This window comes from Phyllobates terribilis, unplaced genomic scaffold (genome assembly GCF_046119375.1).
Source record: "Phyllobates terribilis strain yellow unplaced genomic scaffold, ASM4611937v1 Scaffold_7__3_contigs__length_470593459, whole genome shotgun sequence".
In the NCBI taxonomy this organism is placed as follows: Eukaryota; Metazoa; Chordata; class Amphibia; order Anura; family Dendrobatidae; genus Phyllobates; species Phyllobates terribilis.
In genome coordinates, this window is record NW_027362767.1 from 192,038,055 (window position 1) to 192,061,463 (window position 23,409).

General features: G+C 47.2%; 1 protein-coding gene across 4 annotated transcripts in view; it reads left to right on the plus strand.

Moving 5' to 3' along the window:
• LOC141154142 (H(+)/Cl(-) exchange transporter 5) overlaps positions 1-23,409 on the plus strand; it is a 141,463-nt gene that overhangs the window by 116,674 nt on the left and 1,380 nt on the right. For all 4 annotated transcript variants that reach the window (XM_073639637.1, XM_073639636.1, XM_073639635.1 and 1 more), the window contains 3 exons: positions 11,889-12,075; positions 17,031-17,429; positions 22,531-22,747. In XM_073639637.1, the coding sequence (XP_073495738.1) occupies positions 11,889-12,075; positions 17,031-17,429; positions 22,531-22,747 (803 nt within the window). The remainder of the gene's footprint in view (positions 1-11,888; positions 12,076-17,030; positions 17,430-22,530; positions 22,748-23,409) is intronic.

The following is a 23,409-nucleotide window of genomic DNA, read 5'->3' on the forward strand; positions in this document are numbered from 1 at the left end:
TGTCTGTGTACTCTCCTGCGTCCTCCCCTGCTGTAATGTCTGCATACTCTCCTGCGTCCTCCCCTGCTGTAATGTCTGCATACTCTCCTGCGTCCTCCCCTGCTGTAGTGTCTGTATACTCTCCTGCCTCCTCCCTTGCTGTAATGTCTGTATACTCTCCTGCCTCCTCCCCTGCTGTAATGTCTGTATACTCTCCTGCCTCCTCCCCTGCTGTAATGTATGTATACTCTCCTGCCTCCTCCCCTGCTGTAATGTCTGTATACTCTCCTGCCTCCTCCTCTGCTGTAATGTCTGTATACTCTCCTGCGTCCTCCTCTGCTGTAATGTCTGTATTCTCTCCTGCATCCTCCCCTTCTGTAATATCTGTATAATCTCCTGCTGTAATGTCTGTATACTCTCCTGCCTCCTCCCCTGCTGTAGTGTCTGTATACTCCCCTGCGTCCTCCCCTGCTGTAATGTCTGTATACTCTCCTGCGTCCTCCCCGGCTGTAATGTCTGTATACTCTCCTGCGTCCTCCCCTGCTGTAGTGTCTGTATACTCTCCTGCGTCCTCCCCTGCTGTAGTGTCTGTATACTCTCCTGCGTCCTCCCCTGCTGTAATGTCTGTATACTCTCCTGCGTCCTCCCCTGCTGTAATGTCTGTATACTCTCCTGCCTCCTCCCCTGCTGTAATGTCTGTATACTCTCCTGCCTCCTCCCCTGCTGTAATGTCTGTATACTCTCCTGCGTCCTCCCCTGCTGTAATGTCGGTATACTCTCCTGTCTCATCCCCTGCTGTAGTGTCTGTATACTCTCCTGCGTCCTCCCTGCTGTAATGTCTGTATACTCTCCTGCGTCCTCCCCTGCTGTAATGTCTGTATACTCTCCTGCGTCCTCCCCTGCTGTAATGTCTGTATACTCTCCTGCGTTCTCCCCTGCTGTAATGTCTGTATACTCTCCTGCGTCCTCCCCTGCTGTAATGTCTGTATACTCTCCTGTATCCTCCCCTGCTGTAATATCTGTATACTCTCCTGCTGTAATGTCTGTATACTCTCCTGCGTCCTCCCCTGCTGTAATGTCTGTATGCTCTCCTGCGTCCTCCCCGGCTGTAATGTCTGTATACTCTTCTGCCTCCTCCCCTGCTGTAATGTCTGTATACTCTCCTGCGTCCTCCCCTGCTGTAATGTCTGTATACTCTCCTGCGTCCTCCCCTGCTGTTGTGTCTATATACTCCCCTGCGTCCTCCCCTGCTGTAATGTCTGTATACTCTCCTGCGTCCTCCCCTGCTGTAATGTCTGTATACTCTCCTGCGTCCTCCCCTGCTGTAATGTCTGTATACTCTCCTGCGTCCTCCCCTGTTGTAATGTCTGTATACTCTCCTGCTGTAATGTCTGTATACTCTCTTGCGTCCTCCCCTGCTGTAATGTCTGTATAATCTCCTGCGTCCTCCCCTGCTGTAATGTCTGTATACTCTCCTGCCTCCTCCCCTGCTGTAATGTCTGTATACTCTCCTGCGTCCTCCCCTGCTGTAGTGTCTGTATACTCCCCTGCTGAAGTGTCTGTATACTCCCCTGCGTCCTCCCCTGCTGTAATGTCTATACTCTCCTGCGTCCTCCCCTGCTGTAATGTCTATACTCTCCTGCGTCCTCCCCTGCTGTAATGTCTGTATACTCTCCTGCGTCCTCCCCTGCTGTAATGTCTGTATACTCTCCTGCGTCCTCCCCTGCTGTAATGTCTGTATACTCTCCTGCGTCCTCCCCTGCTGTAATGTCTGTATACTCTCCTGCGTCCTCCCCTGCTGTAATGTCTGTATACTCTCCTGCGTCCTCCCCTGCTGTAATGTCTGTATACTCTCCTGCGTCCTCCTCTGCTGTTATGTCTGTATACTCTCCTGCATCCTCCCCTTCTGTAATATCTGTATACTCTCCTGCTGTAATGTCTGTATACTCTCCTGCGTCCTCCTCTGCTGTAATGTCTGTATACTCTCCTGCATCCTCCCCTTCTGTAATATCTGTATACTCTCCTGCTGTAATGTCTGTATACTTTCCTGCGTCCTCCCCTGCCGTAATGTCTGTATACTCTCCTGCGTCCTCTCCTGCTCTAATGTCTGTATACTCTCCTGCATCCTCCCCTGCTGTAATGTCTGTATACTCTCCTGCGTCCTCCTCTGCTGTAATGTCTGTATTCTCTCCTGCATCCTCCCCTTCTATAATATCTGTATACTCTCCTGCTGTAATGTCTGTATACTCTCCTGCGTCCTCCCCTGCTGTAATGTCTGTATGCTCTCCTGCGTCCTCCCCTTCTGTAATATCTGTATACTCTCCTGCTGTAATGTCTGTATACTCTCCTGCGTCCTCCCTTGCTGTAATGTCTGTATACTCTCCTGCATCCTCCCATGCTGTAATGTCTGTATACACTCCTGCGTCCTCCCCTGCTGTAATATCTGTATACTCTCCTGCATCCTCCCCTGCTGTAATGTCTGTATACTCTCCTGCGTCGTCCCCTGCTGTAATGTCTGTATACTCTCCTGCGTCCTCCCCTGCTGTAATGTCTGTATACACTCCTGCGTCCTCCCATGCTGTAATGTCTGTATACTCTCCTGCGTCCTCCCCTGCTGTAATGTCTGTATACTCTCCTGCGTCCTCCTCTGCTGTAATGTCTGTATACTCTCCTGCGTCCTCCCCTGCTGTAATGTCTGTATACTCTCCTGCGTCCTCCCCTGCTGTAATGTCTGTATACTCTCCTGCGTCCTCTCCTGCTGTAATGTCTGTATACTCTCCTGCGTCCTCCCCTGCTGTAATGTCTGTATACTCTCCTGCTTCCTCCCATGCTGTAATGTCTGTATACTCTCCTGCTTCCTCCCCTGCTGTAATGTCTGTATACTCTCCTGCGTCCTCCCCTTCTGTAATGTCTGTATACTCTCCTGAGTCCTCCCCTGCTGTAATGTCTGTATACTCTCCTGCGTCCTCCTCTGCTGTAATGTCTGTATACTCTCCTGCGTCCTCCCCTGCTGTAATGTCTGTATACTCTCCTGCGTCGTCCCCTGCTGTAATGTCTGTATACTCTCCTGCGTCCTCCCCTGCTGTAATGTCTGTATACTCTCCTGCGTCCTCCCCTGCTGTATTGTCTGTATACTCTCCTGCGTCCTCCCCTGCTGTAATGTCTGTATACTCTCCTGCGTCCTCCCCTGCTGTATTGTCTGTATACTCTCCTGAGTCCTCCCCTGCTGTAATGTCTGTATACTCTCCTGCATCCTCCCCTGCTGTAATGTCTGTATACTCTCCTGCGTCCTCCCCTGCTGTAATGTCTGTATACTCTCCTGAGTCCTCCCCTGCTGTAATGTCTGTATACTCTCCTGAGTCCTCCCCTGCTGTAATGTCTGTATACTCTCCTGAGTCCTCCCCTGCTGTAATGTCTGTATACTCTCCTGCGTCCTCCTCTGCTGTAATGTCTGTATACTCTCCTGCTTCCTCCCCTGCTGTAATGTCTGTATACTCTCCTGCATCCTCCTCTGCTGTAATGTCTGTATACTCTCCTGCGTCCTCCCCTGCTGTAATGTCTGTATACTCTCCTGCGTCCTCCTCTGCTGTAATGTCTGTATACTCTCCTGCGTCCTCCTCTGCTGTAATGTCTGTATACTCTCCTGCGTCCTCCCCTGCTGTAATGTCTGTATACTCTCCTGCGTCCTCCCCTGCTGTAATGTCTGTATACTCTCCTGAGTCCTCCCCTGCTGTAATGTCTGTATACTCTCCTGCATCCTCCTCTGCTGTAATGTCTGTATACTCTCCTGCATCCTCCTCTGCTGTAATGTCTGTATACTCTCCTGCATCCTCCCCTGCTGTAATGTCTGTATACTCTCCTGCGTCCTCCTCTGCTGTAATGTCTGTATACTCTCCTGCGTCCTCCCCTGCTGTAATGTCTGTATACTCTCCTGCGTCCTCCCCTGCTGTAATGTCTGTATACTCTCCTGCGTCCTCTCCTGCTGTAATGTCTGTATACTCTCCTGCGTCCTCCCCTGCTGTAATGTCTGTATACTCTCCTGCTTCCTCCCATGCTGTAATGTCTGTATACTCTCCTGCGTCCTCCCCTGCTGTAATGTCTGTATACTCTCCTGCGTCCTCCCCTGCTGTAATGTCTGTATACTCTCCTGCGTCCTCCCCTGCTGTAATGTCTGTATACTCTCCTGCGTCCTCCCCTGCTGTATTGTCTGTATACTCTCCTGCGTCCTCCCCTGCTGTAATGTCTGTATACTCTCCTGCGTCCTCCCCTGCTGTATTGTCTGTATACTCTCCTGAGTCCTCCCCTGCTGTAATGTCTGTATACTCTCCTGCATCCTCCCCTGCTGTAATGTCTGTATACTCTCCTGCGTCCTCCCCTGCTGTAATGTCTGTATACTCTCCTGAGTCCTCCCCTGCTGTAATGTCTGTATACTCTCCTGAGTCCTCCCCTGCTGTAATGTCTGTATACTCTCCTGAGTCCTCCCCTGCTGTAATGTCTGTATACTCTCCTGCGTCCTCCTCTGCTGTAATGTCTGTATACTCTCCTGCTTCCTCCCCTGCTGTAATGTCTGTATACTCTCCTGCATCCTCCTCTGCTGTAATGTCTGTATACTCTCCTGCGTCCTCCCCTGCTGTAATGTCTGTATACTCTCCTGCGTCCTCCTCTGCTGTAATGTCTGTATACTCTCCTGCGTCCTCCTCTGCTGTAATGTCTGTATACTCTCCTGCGTCCTCCCCTGCTGTAATGTCTGTATACTCTCCTGCGTCCTCCCCTGCTGTAATGTCTGTATACTCTCCTGAGTCCTCCCCTGCTGTAATGTCTGTATACTCTCCTGCGTCCTCCCCTGCTGTAATATCTGTATACTCTCCTGCATCCTCCCCTGCTGTAATGTCTGTATACTCTCCTGCGTCCTCCCCTGCTGTAATGTCGGTATACTCTCCTGTCTCATCCCCTGCTGTAGTGTCTGTATACTCTCCTGCGTCCTCCCTGCTGTAATGTCTGTATACTCTCCTGCGTCCTCCCCTGCTGTAATGTCTGTATACTCTCCTGCGTCCTCCCCTGCTGTAATGTCTGTATACTCTCCTGCGTTCTCCCCTGCTGTAATGTCTGTATACTCTCCTGCGTCCTCCCCTGCTGTAATGTCTGTATACTCTCCTGTATCCTCCCCTGCTGTAATATCTGTATACTCTCCTGCTGTAATGTCTGTATACTCTCCTGCGTCCTCCCCTGCTGTAATGTCTGTATGCTCTCCTGCGTCCTCCCCGGCTGTAATGTCTGTATACTCTTCTGCCTCCTCCCCTGCTGTAATGTCTGTATACTCTTCTGCCTCCTCCCCTGCTGTAATGTCTGTATACTCTCCTGCGTCCTCCCCTGCTGTAATGTCTGTATACTCTCCTGCGTCCTCCCCTGCTGTTGTGTCTATATACTCCCCTGCGTCCTCCCCTGCTGTAATGTCTGTATACTCTCCTGCGTCCTCCCCTGCTGTAATGTCTGTATACTCTCCTGCGTCCTCCCCTGCTGTAATGTCTGTATACTCTCCTGCGTCCTCCCCTGTTGTAATGTCTGTATACTCTCCTGCTGTAATGTCTGTATACTCTCTTGCGTCCTCCCCTGCTGTAATGTCTGTATAATCTCCTGCGTCCTCCCCTGCTGTAATGTCTGTATACTCTCCTGCCTCCTCCCCTGCTGTAATGTCTGTATACTCTCCTGCGTCCTCCCCTGCTGTAGTGTCTGTATACTCCCCTGCTGAAGTGTCTGTATACTCCCCTGCGTCCTCCCCTGCTGTAATGTCTATACTCTCCTGCGTCCTCCCCTGCTGTAATGTCTATACTCTCCTGCGTCCTCCCCTGCTGTAATGTCTGTATACTCTCCTGCGTCCTCCCCTGCTGTAATGTCTGTATACTCTCCTGCGTCCTCCCCTGCTGTAATGTCTGTATACTCTCCTGCGTCCTCCCCTGCTCTAATGTCTGTATACTCTCCTGCGTCCTCCCCTGCTGTAATGTCTGTATACTCTCCTGCGTCCTCCTCTGCTGTTATGTCTGTATACTCTCCTGCATCCTCCCCTTCTGTAATATCTGTATACTCTCCTGCTGTAATGTCTGTATACTCTCCTGCGTCCTCCTCTGCTGTAATGTCTGTATACTCTCCTGCATCCTCCCCTTCTGTAATATCTGTATACTCTCCTGCTGTAATGTCTGTATACTTTCCTGCGTCCTCCCCTGCCGTAATGTCTGTATACTCTCCTGCGTCCTCTCCTGCTCTAATGTCTGTATACTCTCCTGCATCCTCCCCTGCTGTAATGTCTGTATACTCTCCTGCGTCCTCCTCTGCTGTAATGTCTGTATTCTCTCCTGCATCCTCCCCTTCTATAATATCTGTATACTCTCCTGCTGTAATGTCTGTATACTCTCCTGCGTCCTCCCCTGCTGTAATGTCTGTATGCTCTCCTGCGTCCTCCCCTTCTGTAATATCTGTATACTCTCCTGCTGTAATGTCTGTATACTCTCCTGCGTCCTCCCTTGCTGTAATGTCTGTATACTCTCCTGCATCCTCCCATGCTGTAATGTCTGTATACACTCCTGCGTCCTCCCCTGCTGTAATATCTGTATACTCTCCTGCATCCTCCCCTGCTGTAATGTCTGTATACTCTCCTGCGTCCTCCCCTGCTGTAATGTCTGTATACTCTCCTGCGTACTCCCATGCTGTAATGTCTGTATACTCTCCTGCTTCCTCCCCTGCTGTAATGTCTGTATACTCTCCTGCGTCCTCCCCTTCTGTAATGTCTGTATACTCTCCTGAGTCCTCCCCTGCTGTAATGTCTGTATACTCTCCTGCGTCCTCCTCTGCTGTAATGTCTGTATACTCTCCTGCGTCCTCCCCTGCTGTAATGTCTGTATACTCTCCTGCGTCGTCCCCTGCTGTAATGTCTGTATACTCTCCTGCGTCCTCCCCTGCTGTAATGTCTGTATACTCTCCTGCGTCCTCCCCTGCTGTATTGTCTGTATACTCTCCTGCGTCCTCCCCTGCTGTAATGTCTGTATACTCTCCTGCGTCCTCCCCTGCTGTCTTGTCTGTATACTCTCCTGAGTCCTCCCCTGCTGTAATGTCTGTATACTCTCCTGCATCCTCCCCTGCTGTAATGTCTGTATACTCTCCTGCGTCCTCCCCTGCTGTAATGTCTGTATACTCTCCTGAGTCCTCCCCTGCTGTAATGTCTGTATACTCTCCTGAGTCCTCCCCTGCTGTAATGTCTGTATACTCTCCTGAGTCCTCCCCTGCTGTAATGTCTGTATACTCTCCTGCGTCCTCCTCTGCTGTAATGTCTGTATACTCTCCTGCTTCCTCCCCTGCTGTAATGTCTGTATACTCTCCTGCATCCTCCTCTGCTGTAATGTCTGTATACTCTCCTGCGTCCTCCCCTGCTGTAATGTCTGTATACTCTCCTGCGTCCTCCTCTGCTGTAATGTCTGTATACTCTCCTGCGTCCTCCTCTGCTGTAATGTCTGTATACTCTCCTGCGTCCTCCCCTGCTGTAATGTCTGTATACTCTCCTGCGTCCTCCCCTGCTGTAATGTCTGTATACTCTCCTGAGTCCTCCCCTGCTGTAATGTCTGTATACTCTCCTGCATCCTCCTCTGCTGTAATGTCTGTATACTCTCCTGCATCCTCCTCTGCTGTAATGTCTGTATACTCTCCTGCGTCCTCCCCTGCTGTAATATCTGTATACTCTCCTGCATCCTCCCCTGCTGTAATGTCTGTATACTCTCCTGCGTCCTCCTCTGCTGTAATGTCTGTATACTCTCCTGCGTCCTCCCCTGCTGTAATGTCTGTATACTCTCCTGCGTCCTCCCCTGCTGTAATGTCTGTATACTCTCCTGCGTCCTCTCCTGCTGTAATGTCTGTATACTCTCCTGCGTCCTCCCCTGCTGTAATGTCTGTATACTCTCCTGCTTCCTCCCATGCTGTAATGTCTGTATACTCTCCTGCTTCCTCCCCTGCTGTAATGTCTGTATACTCTCCTGCGTCCTCCCCTTCTGTAATGTCTGTATACTCTCCTGAGTCCTCCCCTGCTGTAATGTCTGTATACTCTCCTGCGTCCTCCCCTGCTGTAATGTCTGTATACTCTCCTGCGTCCTCCCCTGCTGTAATGTCTGTATACTCTCCTGCGTCCTCCCCTGCTGTAATGTCTGTATACTCTCCTGCGTCCTCCCCTGCTGTATTGTCTGTATACTCTCCTGCGTCCTCCCCTGCTGTAATGTCTGTATACTCTCCTGCGTCCTCCCCTGCTGTATTGTCTGTATACTCTCCTGAGTCCTCCCCTGCTGTAATGTCTGTATACTCTCCTGCATCCTCCCCTGCTGTAATGTCTGTATACTCTCCTGCGTCCTCCCCTGCTGTAATGTCTGTATACTCTCCTGAGTCCTCCCCTGCTGTAATGTCTGTATACTCTCCTGAGTCCTCCCCTGCTGTAATGTCTGTATACTCTCCTGAGTCCTCCCCTGCTGTAATGTCTGTATACTCTCCTGCGTCCTCCTCTGCTGTAATGTCTGTATACTCTCCTGCTTCCTCCCCTGCTGTAATGTCTGTATACTCTCCTGCATCCTCCTCTGCTGTAATGTCTGTATACTCTCCTGCGTCCTCCCCTGCTGTAATGTCTGTATACTCTCCTGCGTCCTCCTCTGCTGTAATGTCTGTATACTCTCCTGCGTCCTCCTCTGCTGTAATGTCTGTATACTCTCCTGCGTCCTCCTCTGCTGTAATGTCTGTATACTCTCCTGCGTCCTCCCCTGCTGTAATGTCTGTATACTCTCCTGCGTCCTCCCCTGCTGTAATGTCTGTATACTCTCCTGAGTCCTCCCCTGCTGTAATGTCTGTATACTCTCCTGCATCCTCCTCTGCTGTAATGTCTGTATACTCTCCTGCATCCTCCTCTGCTGTAATGTCTGTATACTCTCCTGCGTCCTCCCCTGCTGTAATATCTGTATACTCTCCTGCATCCTCCCCTGCTGTAATGTCTGTATACTCTCCTGCGTCCTCCCCTGCTGTAATGTCTGTATACTCTCCTGCGTCCTCCTCTGCTGTAATGTCTGTATACTTTCCTGCGTCCTCCCCTGCTGTAATGTCTGTATACTCTCCTGCGTCCTCCTCTGCTGTAATATCTGTATACTCTCCTGCGTCCTCCCCTGCTGTAATGTCTGTATACTCTCCTGCGTCCTCCCCTGATGTAATGTCTGTATACTCTCCTGCGTCCTCCCCTGCTGTAATGTCTGTATACTCTCCTGCGTCCTCCCCTGCTGTAATGTCTGTATACTCTCCTGCGTCCTCCCCTGCTGTAATGTCTGTATACTCTCCTGCGTCCTCCCCGGCTGTAATGTCTGTATACTCTCCTGCTTCCTCCCCTGCTGTAATGTCTGTATACTCTCCTGCGTCCTCCCCTGCTGTAATGTCTGTATACTCTCCTGCGTCCTCCCCGGCTGTAATGTCTGTATACTCTCCTGCGTCCTCCCCTGCTGTAATGTCTGTATACTCTCCTGCGTCCTCCCCGGCTGTAATGTCTGTATAATCTCCTGCGTCCAGGGGACATTTATAGGATTATCTCAGCACGGGAACATTTTATTTAATCACATCCACTTGTGGAAATTATTATTATTCCAAGATCTATTGATTGAAGTCAACTTTCATTTGTGTGAAAACCCCTTTATATGGAGCACGTGGCACTGCATGCTGTTACTGGCTTCCTTTAATGCCCTGTGCTGTGATCGCGGGGTGCTGATGCGTTACTATAGCAGCGGGGGGCACGTGCGTGCGGGGGGGGGGGGTTGCTATAGTTACTCTTACCCATATGTTGAGCTTCAATGGAGACCACGAGTCACATTACAGTGAAACAGTATATAGTGTAAGCGTTCCCCCTAAGGGGACTAACAAATGGGAAAAAATACACACATTTAGTATCTCCGTGTTCATAAACATTGATTCTACCAAAATATACAATTAATTAACCCTATCGGTAAATGCCATAGCAAGAAGTAATTCAAAACACTTCTTTAGTCCTTACTCCATTATATATAGTACAGACACACCTTCTCATTTAAAGATTCTTCTGTATTTTCATGACTATGAAAATTGTACATTCACACTGAAGGCATCAAAACTATGAATTACCACATGTGGAATTATATATTTTATAAAGTGTGAAACAACTGAAAATATGTCTTATATTCTTGGGTCTTCAAAGTAGCCACCTTTTGCTTTGATGACTGCTTTGCACACTCTTGGCATTCTCTTGATGAGCTTCAAGAGGTAGTCACCGGAAATGGTCTTCCAACAATCTTGAAGGAGTTCCCAGAGATGCTTAGCACTTGTTGGCCCTTTTGCCTTCATTCTGCGGTCCAGCTCACCCCAAACCATCTCGATTGGGTTCAGGTCTGGTGACTGTGGAGGCCAGGTCATCTGGTGTAGCACCCCATCACTCTCCTTCTTGGTCAAATAGCCCTTACACAGCCTGGAGGTGAGTTTGGGGTCATTGTCCTGTTGAAAAATAAATGATGGTCCAACTAAACGCAAACCGGATGGAATAGCATGCCGCTGCAAGATGCTGTGGTAGCCATGCTGGTTCAGTATGCCTTCAATTTTGAATAAATCCCCAACAGTGTCACCAGCAAAGCACCCCCACACCATCACACCTCCTCCTCCATGCTTCACGGTGGGAACCAGGCATGTAGAGTCCATCCGTTCACCTTTTCTGCGTCGCACAAATACACGGTGGTTGGAACCAAAGATCTCAAATTTGGACTCATCAGACCAAAGCACCGATTTCCACTGGTCTAATGTCCATTCCTTGTGTTCTTTAGCCCAAACAAGTCTCTTCTGCTTGTTGCCTGTCCTTAGCAGTGGTTTCCTAGCAGCTATTTTACCATGAAGGCTTGCTTCACAAAGTCTACTCTTAACAGTTGTTGTAGAGATGTGTCTGCTGCTAGAACTCTGTGTGGCATTGACCTGGTCTCTAATCTGAGCTGCTGTTAACCTGCGATTTCTGAGGCTGGTGACTCGGATAAACTTATCCTCAGAAGCAGAGGTGACTCTTGGTCTTCCTTTCCTGGGGCGGTCCTCATGTGAGCCAGTTTCTATGTAGAGCTTGATGGTTTTTGCAACTGCACTTGGGGACACTTTCAAAGTTTTCCCAATTTTTCGCACTGACTGACCCTCATTTCTTAAAGTAATGATGGCCACTCATTTTTCTTTACTTAGAATTTGTATTATGGCAAGAAAAAGCAGCTAACAGTCTATTCAGTAGGACTATCAGCTGTGTATCCACCAGACTTCTGCACAACACAACTGATGGTCCCAACCCCATTAATAAGGCAAGAAATCCCACTTATTAAACCTGACAGGGCACACCTGTGAAGTGTGTGTGTGTGTGTGTGTGTATATGTGTGTGTATATATATATATATATGTATATATATATATTATATTCTGATCAAAATATTGTCTATAGCCTAAAATGTTATCAATAAAACAGTCAGATCATCACGCAAAAAACAAGCATTTGCCCAGCTCAGTTCTCAGTTGATGGAAGAACAAAAATGTTCTGGGTCTTGGAAGAAAGGGAGAAAAAAATATAAGTGCAGAAATAAAAATTGGCTGCGGGGGGAAGAGGTTAAAAGGAAGCTGTCAGCATGGAGATCAGTCCGGTCTGGCAGCTTTATAGACAGTGTGTGAGATGTTTTCATCATGTGACCCTCCTCTCCCTGGGATCTTTAGTCCAGTGGGCGGTGCTATGAGTGATTGACAGCTCTCTCTTTATGCACTCTGATACAATCACTGATACCAGAAAGGGCAGCTCATTATTTAGGTTCCCTATTAGATGTGCGCATTCTCGGGCTCCAGTAATGCTGTGTTTCTATGTAGGTGCCTTCCGGACTCTTCATACCAAGCATGGCAGTGGGTGCAATCATGGGCAGACTGATGGGAGTGTGCATGGAGCAGCTGGCCTTCTATCACCACGACTGGCCCATCTTCAAGGGATGGTGCAGTCAGGGGGCCGACTGCATCACTCCAGGCCTTTATGCTATGGTAGGAGCTGCTGCTTGTCTCGGTAAGTACCTTAATTGTTGAACATTGTATTAGCCCTGAGGCTGTCAAAACTGCAGCTCACAGCCTCTGCAGGCCCTGTGTATTAGATGCTAGGCCGAAAAAAAGGTCACTTTATGGACATTGAGCATCAGAACTGACCAGTAATGTCTGAATGCATAAGATGTATTCATAATATACTATTCCATTACATCAAGCTCTTCATGCACCATGTACATGTATGCCTCGGTCAGCTTGCACTTATATGGAGCGGGCTCATGAGCTGTGCCTGTGCCTACAGGGCTGATGTCGGCTTAATACATAGCCAGCAACTGACTGTAAAAACAGCGATCGGTGCCAGCTGCAGTCACTGCTGCTTAACTATTTACATGCCACTGACAATCACTGACAGCAGCATGTAAATAACACGCATCGTCCCCCTGCAATTGATGGGTCATCATGGCGGCCTGCGATTCATACTGTGGTTTTAGAGTATACAGTAAAAGTAATTGCAGGCTAAAGTAGTCTCCGAAGGGAGCAAAAGTGGGAGAAAATATGAAAAGGTGATCAGTACGTCTTATGTACCCCACACGTGATCAGTACGTCTTATGTACCCCAAAAGTGATACCAATGACAACTACAGCTCAACGCAGAAAATACAAGCCCCCAATGGCACCGAGAAAGAGAAATAAAAAAGGAGTTTGTCACCGATTTTTGAGACGTGTAATTTTTCATTTTTTTTTTTACTAATTTGTGACTTTTCTTTGGCTGCAAAAATCTAAAACCAGACAAGTTTGCTATCGCCCAATGTCACTGACCTGCTGAATCAAGTTTATAGGTAATTTTTACTGCACTATGTAATCCATAAAAACAATGTCAGAATTGTAGTTTTTTTGTGTTTTTTCGCCAGTTCCACTGCACTTGGAATTTTTTATCTCATATTTCAGTGCGTGATTCAGTAAAATAAATGGTGTCACTCAAAGATACAACATGTACTTTAAAAGATAAAACCTCACCTGCTTTATATTGAAGGAAAAATGTAAAAAGTTCTGGTGAAGAAGAGGAGGTAAAAATGAGCATAAAACTGGTAATTGTTCCGGTCCCGAGGGGCTAAACCCCCTGGAGATGCCGTCATTGTTATTTATTTTTGTTTGTTTTTTTCCTCTTTGCCTTCCAAGACTTGTAACAGTCATTTCTAAGACACCATATACAGCAATCACATACTGATAGAAAGGTGCAGGGCAAGGGAAAAAACCCTAAAAGCCATCTATATTAGTTACACTTTAAAGCATTGGTGGGGAACCTTTATTCTTCCATGAGCTATTTGGATACTTGTACCATCCTACGGGGTCCGTAAATAATTATCAACTTAAAAACTATACTGCTATATATGGTAAAATAATGAATGAACTCGTCCTAATGTGATGGCTGGAGCTGCTTCTCAATGGTGGAACTATGTTAGTCGGTATTGATGATGTTGCTACTTGTAGCTGCTCTTCCATATTTGAATCGGTCTGGAGCGCAGGCAACTCTTTGTGACAATAAATTTTATATAGAACTCACAGCAGTAACATGTTCCGAACACAGATGTATATTACACTGCGGGTCTCCTCACAGGGGGAAATTCATCACTGCTCATGTTACATTTATAGAACTGAAGTAGTGGGAGATCTCCAGTATATACATCACATAGGAGACACATGGACTGCTGTATATACATCACATAGGAGACACCGAGACTACTGTGTATACATCACAGAAGAAAGACACTACTATGTATACATCACATAGGAGACACTGAGACTGCTGTATATACATCATATAGGAGACACCGAGACTGCGGTATATGCATCACAGGAGACAGAGACTACTGTATATACATCACGTGGGAGACACCGAGAGTGCGGTATATACATCACAGGAGACAGACACTACTGTGTATACATCACATAGGAGACACTGAGACTGCTGTATATACATCACATGGGAGACACATGGACTGCTGTTATACTTCACATAGGAGACACCGAGACTGCTGTATATATATTATATAGGAGACACTGAGACTGCTGTAATTACGTCACATAGGAGACAATGAGACTGCAGTGTGTATATATATCATATAGGAGACACTGAGCCTGCTGTAATTACATCACATAGGAGACACCGAGACTGCGGTATATGCATCACAGGAGACAGAGACTACTGTATATACATCACGTGGGAGACACCGAGAGTGGGGTATATACATCACAGGAGACAGACACTACTGTGTATACATCACATAGGAGACACTGAGACTGCTGTATATACATCACATGGGAGACACATGGACTGCTGTTATACATCACATAGGAGACACCGAGACTTCTGTGTATACATCGCATAGGAGACACTGAGACTGCTGTATATATATTATATAGGAGACACTGAGACTGCTGTAATTACATCACATAGGAGACAATGAGACTGCAGTGTGTATATATATCATATAGGAGACACTGAGCCTGCTGTAATTACATCACATAGGAGACACAGAGACTGCAGTATATAAATCACATAGGAGACACAGAGACTGCAGTATATAAATCACATAGGAGACACCGAGACTGCAGTATATAAATCACATAGGAGACACTGAGACTGCTGTTAAACATAAAATAGGAGACACTGGGACTGCTGTATATACATCGCATAGGAAAAACTGGGACAGCTGTATATACATCGCATAGGAAACACTGGGACTGCTGTATATACATTGCATAGGAAACACTGGGACAGCTGTATATGCATCGCATAGGAAACACTGGGACTGCTGTATATGCATCGCATAGGAAACACTGGGACAGCTGTATATGCATCGCATAGGAAACACTGGGACTGCTGTATATGCATCGCATAGGAAACACTGGGACTGCTGTACATACATCGCATAGGAAACACTGGGACTGCTGTACATACATCGCATAGGAGACACTGAGACTGCTGTATATACATCGCATAGAAAACAGACTGCTGTATATACATCGCATAAGAGACACTGAGACTGCTGTATATACATCGCATAGGAAACACTGGGACTGCTGTATATACATTGCATAGGAAACACTGGGACAGCTGTATATGCATCGCATAGGAAACACTGGGACTGCTGTATATGCATCGCATAGGAAACACTGGGACTGCTGTATATACATTGCATAGGAAACACTGGGACAGCTGTATATGCATCGCATAGGAAACACTGGGACTGCTGTATATGCATCGCATAGGAAACACTGGGACAGCTGTATATGCATCGCATAGGAAACACTGGGACTGCTGTATATGCATCACATAGGAAACACTGGGACTGCTGTACATACATCGCATAGGAAACACTGGGACTGCTGTACATACATCGCATAGGAGACACTGAGACTGCTGTATATACATCGCATAGGAAACACTGGGACTGCTGTATATACATTGCATAGGAAACACTGGGACAGCTGTATATGCATCGCATAGGAAACACTGGGACTGCTGTACATACATCGCATAGGAAACACTGGGACTGCTGTACATACATCGCATAGGAGACACTGAGACTGCTGTATATACATCGCATAGGAAACAGACTGCTGTATATACATCGCATAAGAGACTGAGACTGCTGTATATACATCGCATAGGAAACACTGGGACTGCTCTATATACACTGCATAGGAAACATTGGGACTGCTGTATATACATCGCATAGGAGACACTGAGACTGCTGTATATACATCACATAGGAGACTCTGGGACTGCTGTGTACATCACATAGGAGACTCTGGGACTGCTGTATACACAGTATATCACATAGGATAAACATGGATTGCTGTTTTTACCTCACATAGGAGACACTGGGACTGCTGTATATACATCGCATAGGAAACACTGGGACTGCTGTATATACATCGCATAGGAGACACTGACTGCTGTATATACATCGCATAGGAAACACTGGGACTGCTGTATATTCATCGCATAGGAGACACTGAGACTGCTGTATATACATCACATAGGAAACACTGGGACTGCTGTATATGCATCATATAGGAGACACTGAGACTGCTGTATATACATTGCATAGGAGACACTGAGACTGCTGTATATACATCACATAGGAGACGCTGAGACTGCTGTATATATCACATAGGAGACGCTGAGACTGCTGTATACTTCACATAGGAGACGCTGAGACTGCTGTATACACAGTATATCACATAGGATAAACATGGATTGCTGTTTTTACCTCACAAAGGAGACACTGGGACTGCTGTATGATGCTGGCTCTGCTGTATATTCATCGCATAGGAGACACTGGGAAACACATGGATTGAATGAATAAGCCCTGCAATGAAAACAACTAAAGGGCAGTATGCTACCACAACCCAGTACCCCATGGCCCCTATAACTTTGAAGGAGCTGTGCGGCTCCACAACTGAGCCACTGTTCCCATCAGAAATAGCTGGTCACAGGGTGTACTGGGTGTCACTCTCTCATCTGTTAAATATTGATAACCTTTCCTAAAGATGGACCATCAGCGTAAAAGTTCCTAAAAACTTCTTTTAAGGGAACCCCGCAGGTGAATGGCTGCCAAATGATAGCCATGTATATTTTTCTAATAAAGTGTTTCAGAGAAAATATACTTTGGTCTTCTCAGCACCAAGTCTGTTGCTATGTACACACACACAGCAGAGACCTGTCAATCACCTGCAGCAGCGCTGGGAAAAGCCGGCCACGGACTGAGCCGGACAAGTCTGTTCTATGGTCCCTGGCCGGACCTTTTACAGTGTACTTTCTCTGAAATGCTCCAATGTTTTAGAGAATAATATACTTGGCTTCATGCATGCAGCCAGACTCCTGATTTGTGCTGCTCGTGATTTAGGCAGCATGTATAACTTAGTTAGTAATATCTAGTAATATTTTTCAATTACTTTTCTGTTTTTGCAGGTGGAGCCACTCGCATGACCGTCTCTCTTGTAGTCATCATGTTTGAGCTGACTGGCGGACTGGAGTACATTGTGCCTTTAATGGCTGCGGCCATGACCAGCAAGTGGGTGGCAGATGCTTTAGGAAGGGAAAGCATCTACGATGCCCACATCCGCTTGAATGGTTACCCTTTTCTGGAGGCCAAAGAGGAGTTTAGTCATAAAACTCTTGCAATGGATGTAATGCGACCACGACGTAATGACCCAACACTAACCGTCATCACACAAGACAGTATGACCGTGGCGGACATCGAGGCGGCAATCACCGAAACAACTTATAGTGGCTTCCCTGTTGTGGTTTCCCGGGAGTCTCAGAGGCTTGTGGGTTTTGTGCTGAGGCGAGACTTAATCATCTCCATCGGTAAGAGAATAACTGCAAATTATTTTCTAGAATAAAATTCTGATGTGAGATCTCACAGTTCAGTAAGGTCCTCCAAGTTACTGTACGTAATTCCCAAAAATGTGCTGTTCATCAAAGCGTTGTGCAACAATGGCTGTATATCCGCTATCCACAGCACAGGTGATAAATGTCGTCTTGTTGGTCGCGAATGCACATTGCTGTGGGAAAAACCTTTAGATATACAGTTATATGAAAAAGTTTGGGCACCCCTATTAATCTTAAGCTTAATGTTTTATAAAAATTGGTGTTTTTGCAACAGCGATTTCAGTTTGATATATGTAATAACTGTTGGACACAATAATGTTTCTGCCTTGAAATTAGGTTTATTGTACTAACAGAAAATGTGCAATCTGCATTCAAACAAAATTTGACAGGTGCATAAGTATGGGCACCCTTATCATTTTCTTGTTTTAAATACTCCTACCTACTTTTTACTGACTTACTAAAGCACTTTTTTTGGTTTTGTAACCTCATTGAGCTTTAAACTTCATAGCCAGGTGTATGCAATCATGAGAAAAGCTACTTAAAGTGGCCACTTGCAAGTTGTTCTCCTGTTTGAATCTCCTCTGAAGAGTGGTATCATGGGCTCCTCAAAACAACTGTCAAATGATCTGAAAACAAAGATTATTCAACATAGTTGTTCAGGGGAAGGATACAAAAAGCTGTCTCAGAGATTTAACCTGTCAGTTTCCACTGTGAGGAACATAGTAAGGAAATGGAAGAACACAGGGACAGTTCTTGTTAAGGCCAGAAGTGGCAGGCCAAGAAAAACATCAGAAAGGCAGAGAAGAAGAATGGTGAGATCAGTCAAGGACAATCCTCAGACCACCTCCAGAGAGCTGCAACATCAACTTGCTGCAGATGGTGTCACTGTGCATCGGTCAACTATACAACGCACTTTGCACAAGGAGAAGCTGTATGGGAGAGTGATGCGAAAGAAGCCGTTTCTGCAAGCACGCCACAAACAGAGTCGGCTGAGGTATGCAAAAGCACATTTGGAGAAGCCAATTTCTTTTTGGAAGAAGGTCCTGTGGACTGATGAAACCAAGATTGAGTTGTTTGGTCATACAAAAAGGCATTATGCATGGCGGCAAAAAAACACAGCATTCCAAGAAAAACACTTGCTACCCACAGTAAAATTTGGTGGAGGTTCCATCATGCTTTGGGGCTGTGTGGCCAATGCCGGCAGCGGGAATCTTGTTAAAGTTGAGGGACGCATGGATTCCACTTAGTATCAGCAGATTCTTGACAATAATGTTCAAGAATCAGTGATAAAGTTGAAGTTACGCAGGGGATGGATCTTTCAGCAAGACAATGATCCAAAACACCGCTCCAAATCTACTCAGGCATTCATGCAGAGGAACAATTACAATGTTCTGGAATGGCCAGCCCAGTCCCCAGACCTGAATATCATTGAACATCTGTGGGATCATTTGAAGAGGGCTGTCCATGCTCAGCGACCATCAAACTTAACTGAACTGGAATTGTTTTGTAAAGAGGAATGGTCAAAAATACCTTCATCCAGCATCCAGGAACTCATTAAAAGCTACAGGAAGCGACTAGAGGCAAAAGGAGGATCTACTAAATATTAATGTCACTTTTCTGGTGAGGTGCCCATACTTATGCACCTGTCAAATTTTGTTTGAATGCAGATTGCACATTTTCTGTTAGTACAATAAACCTCATTTCAAGGCAGAAACATTACTGTGTCCAACAGTTATTACATATATCAAACTGAAATAGCTGTTGCAAAAACACCAATTTTTATAAAACAATAAGCTTAAGATTAATAGGGGTGCCCAAACTTTTTCATATAACTGTACCTGATATACCTACTGTTAGGATTCTGCTCCTGTCCACCAGTCTTCTGTTGTGAATCCATTGTAGCAGCATGATGTCCGTAATGATGGCACGTCCTTTATTGCTACTCACAGAGTGCAGCAGCGGTGGAGCACGTAGACTAACCATTTATTTTCTTTTCTGTATCAATAGTACACATAAAAATGAGAAACTCTAATATATCTTATTAGAGCAATCTAATCTACTTAATCCTTCTTGTTATGCACACGCCCGGACTGACTGGCGTGAGCGTGCTTAGTGATCCCACTGTACCATGAACCGAGAAGTGCCTGGAGGGGCGTAACTAAGTATCAACCCGATCCGACAATGGTCGCATGGCGGCTTAGTCGACTCCTTGGACCAAGGAGGAACCGAGCAGAGGGACCAGGTGCGACTCCAGGTCAGACCCTGGTCACAGTTGTTGACCCACACCGGGGAATGCAGGAACAGGCAGGTTAGACTGGCAGACAGGCAGGTGGGTATTGGCAAGTACGGCTGGTATACAAACAGGTGGGCACTGGCAAGCACGGCTGGTATGCAGACAGGTGGGCACTGGCAAGCACGGCTGGTATGCAGACAGGGAGGTACTAGCAGGTTGGAGCGCAGGCTGGAGATGGGTTCAGAGCCGCAGATGCTGTAGTCAAGCAGAGCGAAACCGCAGGTGCGGTGGACAGGGCTGAGCAGAGCGAAACCGCAGGTGCGGTGGACAGGGCTGAGCAGAGCGAAACCGCAGGTGCGGTGGACAGGGCTGAGCAGAGCAAAACCGCAGGTGCGGTGGACAAGGCTGAGCAGAGCAAAACCGCAGGTGCGGTGGACAAGGCAGAGAGGACAGGGCTCTGTGCACATGGAACAGACAGGAAAATGCAGGAAGATGGCTAGAACACAGGAAGAAGATACGGAGGAAGGGAAAAGGGACATGCAGAGCCAAATACACACAAGGTACTACACATGAAGTAGCGAGTGGACACAAAACTCACAAACTGAAGTACAGAGACGAGTTGGAGTTAGGTGCAGGTTCAGATACTGCAGGAAAAGGGAAGGTACGGACATGTAGACAAACAGGCTAGGAGAGTGTTCAGACAGGAACTGACACTGCAACAAGATACAGGAGCGAGTCTGGGTATACGGCCCCCAGAGAGGCGGACAAACAGGCTAAGAGATAGTTCAGACGGGCTTGGGAATACAGCCCCCAGGTTGGCGGACAGGCAAGAAACAGAACGGGACCTGGCACATCAGAGGGAAGGAGCCCTCTGAAGGTAAGAGTTGCTCAGGCATCTCCTACAAGGTGGAGTGGGTTTAAATATCCAGTGACTCACAGCAATAGGCTGGGGACGCATTAGGAGTGTGCCCACCAGCTATAAGAAACAGGAAGTAACCGGGCCGCCGCCCTAAACAGTCAGACCAGAGCATGCACACAGTAGAACAGGAGCACGGCTTACAAACTGGACTGAAGGTTAAGATGCGATCTTGCATAGTGGGAGATGGTGCACTATGCAAGCACGCCGCCAGGAATGTTACACTTCTCCTGTACTGACCTTTTACTCTGAAAATTCTCAATTCATGGGTAAAATCTGTCTTCATTGAACACAGATTTTCCCATTACTGAGAGGTTAGAAAGTTGGTGCTCATAATGTTCTATGGAGAACTGTAACTGTCATTTCAGGAGAACTTGGAGCAGAATGTCTGTGTCTACCTCTAGCTCCTCCCACCTCAGGAGAATTTGCAGCAGAATTTCTGTCTCCCTCCAGCTCCTCCCACCTCAGGAGAATTTGCAGCACAATGTCTGTGTCTCCCTCCAGCTCCTCCCACCTCAGGAGAACTTGCAGCAGAATGTCTGTGTCTGCCTCTAGCTCCTCCCACCTCAGGAGAACTTGCTGCAGAATGTCTGTGTCTGCTTCTAGATCCTCCCACCTCAGGAGTACTTGCAGCACAATGTCTAGGACTGCCTCCAGCTCCTCCCACCTCAGGATAACTTACAGCAGAATGTCTGTGTCTGCCTCCAGCTCCTCCCACCTCAGGAGAACTTGCAGCAGAATGTCTGTCTGCCTCCAGCTCCTCCCACCTCAGGAGAACTTGCTGCAGAATGTCTGTCTGCCTCCAGCTCCTCCCACCTCAGGAGAACTTACAGCAGAATGTCTGTGTCTGCCTACAGCTCCTTCCACCTCAGGAAAACTTGCTGCAGAATGTCTATGTCTACCTCCAGCTCTTCCCACCTCAGGAGAACTTGCTGCAGAATGTCTGTCTGCCTCCAGCTCCTCCCACCTCAGGAGAACTTGCTGCAGAATATCTGTCTCCCTCCAGCTCCTCCCACCTCTGGAGAACTTACAGCAGAATGTCTGTGTCTGCCTCCAGTTCCTTCCACCTCAGGAAAACTTGCTGCAGAATGTCAGTGTCTGACTCCTGCTCCTCCCACCTCAGGAGAACTTGCTGCAGAGTGTCTGTGTCTGCCTCCAGCTCCTCCCACCTCAGGAGAACTTGCTGCAGAATATCTGTCTCCCTCCAGCTCCTCCAACCTCAGGAGAACTTACAGCAGAATGTCTGTGTCTCCCTCCAGCTCCTCCCACCTCAGGAGAACTTGCAGCAGAATGTCTCTCGGCTTCTAGTTCCTGCCTCCTCCACTCTCCATAAAATGTTATAAGCACCAACTGCCATCTCCTATCTTAGTAATGGGTAAAATCTGTATTCATTGAAGACGGGAAATATTTTCACATGAATTGAGGTGGAAACATCAGTCTAGGAAGAGAAAGAAGCTGATTTCTCTGATGAGATATGTTACATAGTTTCTTATTTTCATGTGTATTAATGAAATAATAATTGAAACAACGATCAATGGGGCAGATACACATTAGAATAATGTTGGCCCAACCACCTCATTCCCACACCCCCGTGCCGTATTGACTGGTTTGGCCGACCGATGCATATGGTGGCATCGGCCACTTGATAGATGAGATGTCGATCAGGCATGTCCGACTTCCCGGATATTAGCTGCTGGTAAAGAGTTTGTTGTCGGCTGAGCGAGCGCCCCTGGGTATGGGTGGAGGGTGCGGTCGTGTGTATGGGGGGACTTAGTATTTAAAACCTCAAAAAAATTGCCTTTCGTTATTTTCTACTTTGGCCTCACCGTTTTTTTCTGCATGCCTTCTAGACCACATTGGAAGTCTCTATTATTGTCGTCCTATGACTTGGCTGTTTTTATGATATTTCTCTGGGTTTCCTTCTTCAGAAAGTGCCAGGAAGAAACAAGATGGCATCGTCAGCTCCTCCAGGATCTCCTTCACAGAACATACCCCACCACAGCCGCCGACGGCAGCGCCTAGCCTGAAGCTGCGCAGTATTATGGACCTGAGTCCTTTCACCATCACAGACCAGACTCCGATGGAGATTGTGGTTGACATTTTCCGCAAGCTCGGGCTCCGCCAGTGTCTGGTGACGCACAACGGGTGAGCTGTGCAGCCATCTGTGGTCCTGCTATACACAGTCCTGGCTGGACCTTACTTTTCTCACTGTGATAAAGAAAAAACAAAACAGCCGAATCACAGACATGGACTTGTGTTGAAGTCTATGGGCGCAAAATAGTTTGTGCCTTGTGGACTGCAACTAAAGCTCCAGCAGAGCTGGGATGGTCGGGTCTACACAAGACGTGATCGATGGTCATTAGATGTGCCACGTCCTCACCCAGCCCTAATGTGCCGTATTGTGCACCCGGCACCGTGTCACATTTATTAGCTAATTAGGAAACTTTAACATTTGGGTTTTGATTGGTTTAATTCTCAATGCCTCATTGCCACTTTTGCACATGCATGTGATGTAGTCCTACAATATAACCGCACACATAGATGTTAAGACCTGCAGAGTTTTTTGAAGCAAGTCTTTGCCACTATGGCCAGAGACATGTGACTTATTAAAGGGCCTGTCCGCTCTCCTGACGTGTCTATAGAAGCTACACATAAATTTGATTGTCTATTCAAGAAAAGCATTTGGAGACTCTGGTGGCCACCATGGTGGTTGTCGTCATTCGTAAATCTAGAGGTCAAAAAGTTCAAATCCCAACTTCAGCGTCTTTAAAGAACGTACAGGGAATCTGTCCGTAAGATCAGCGCTC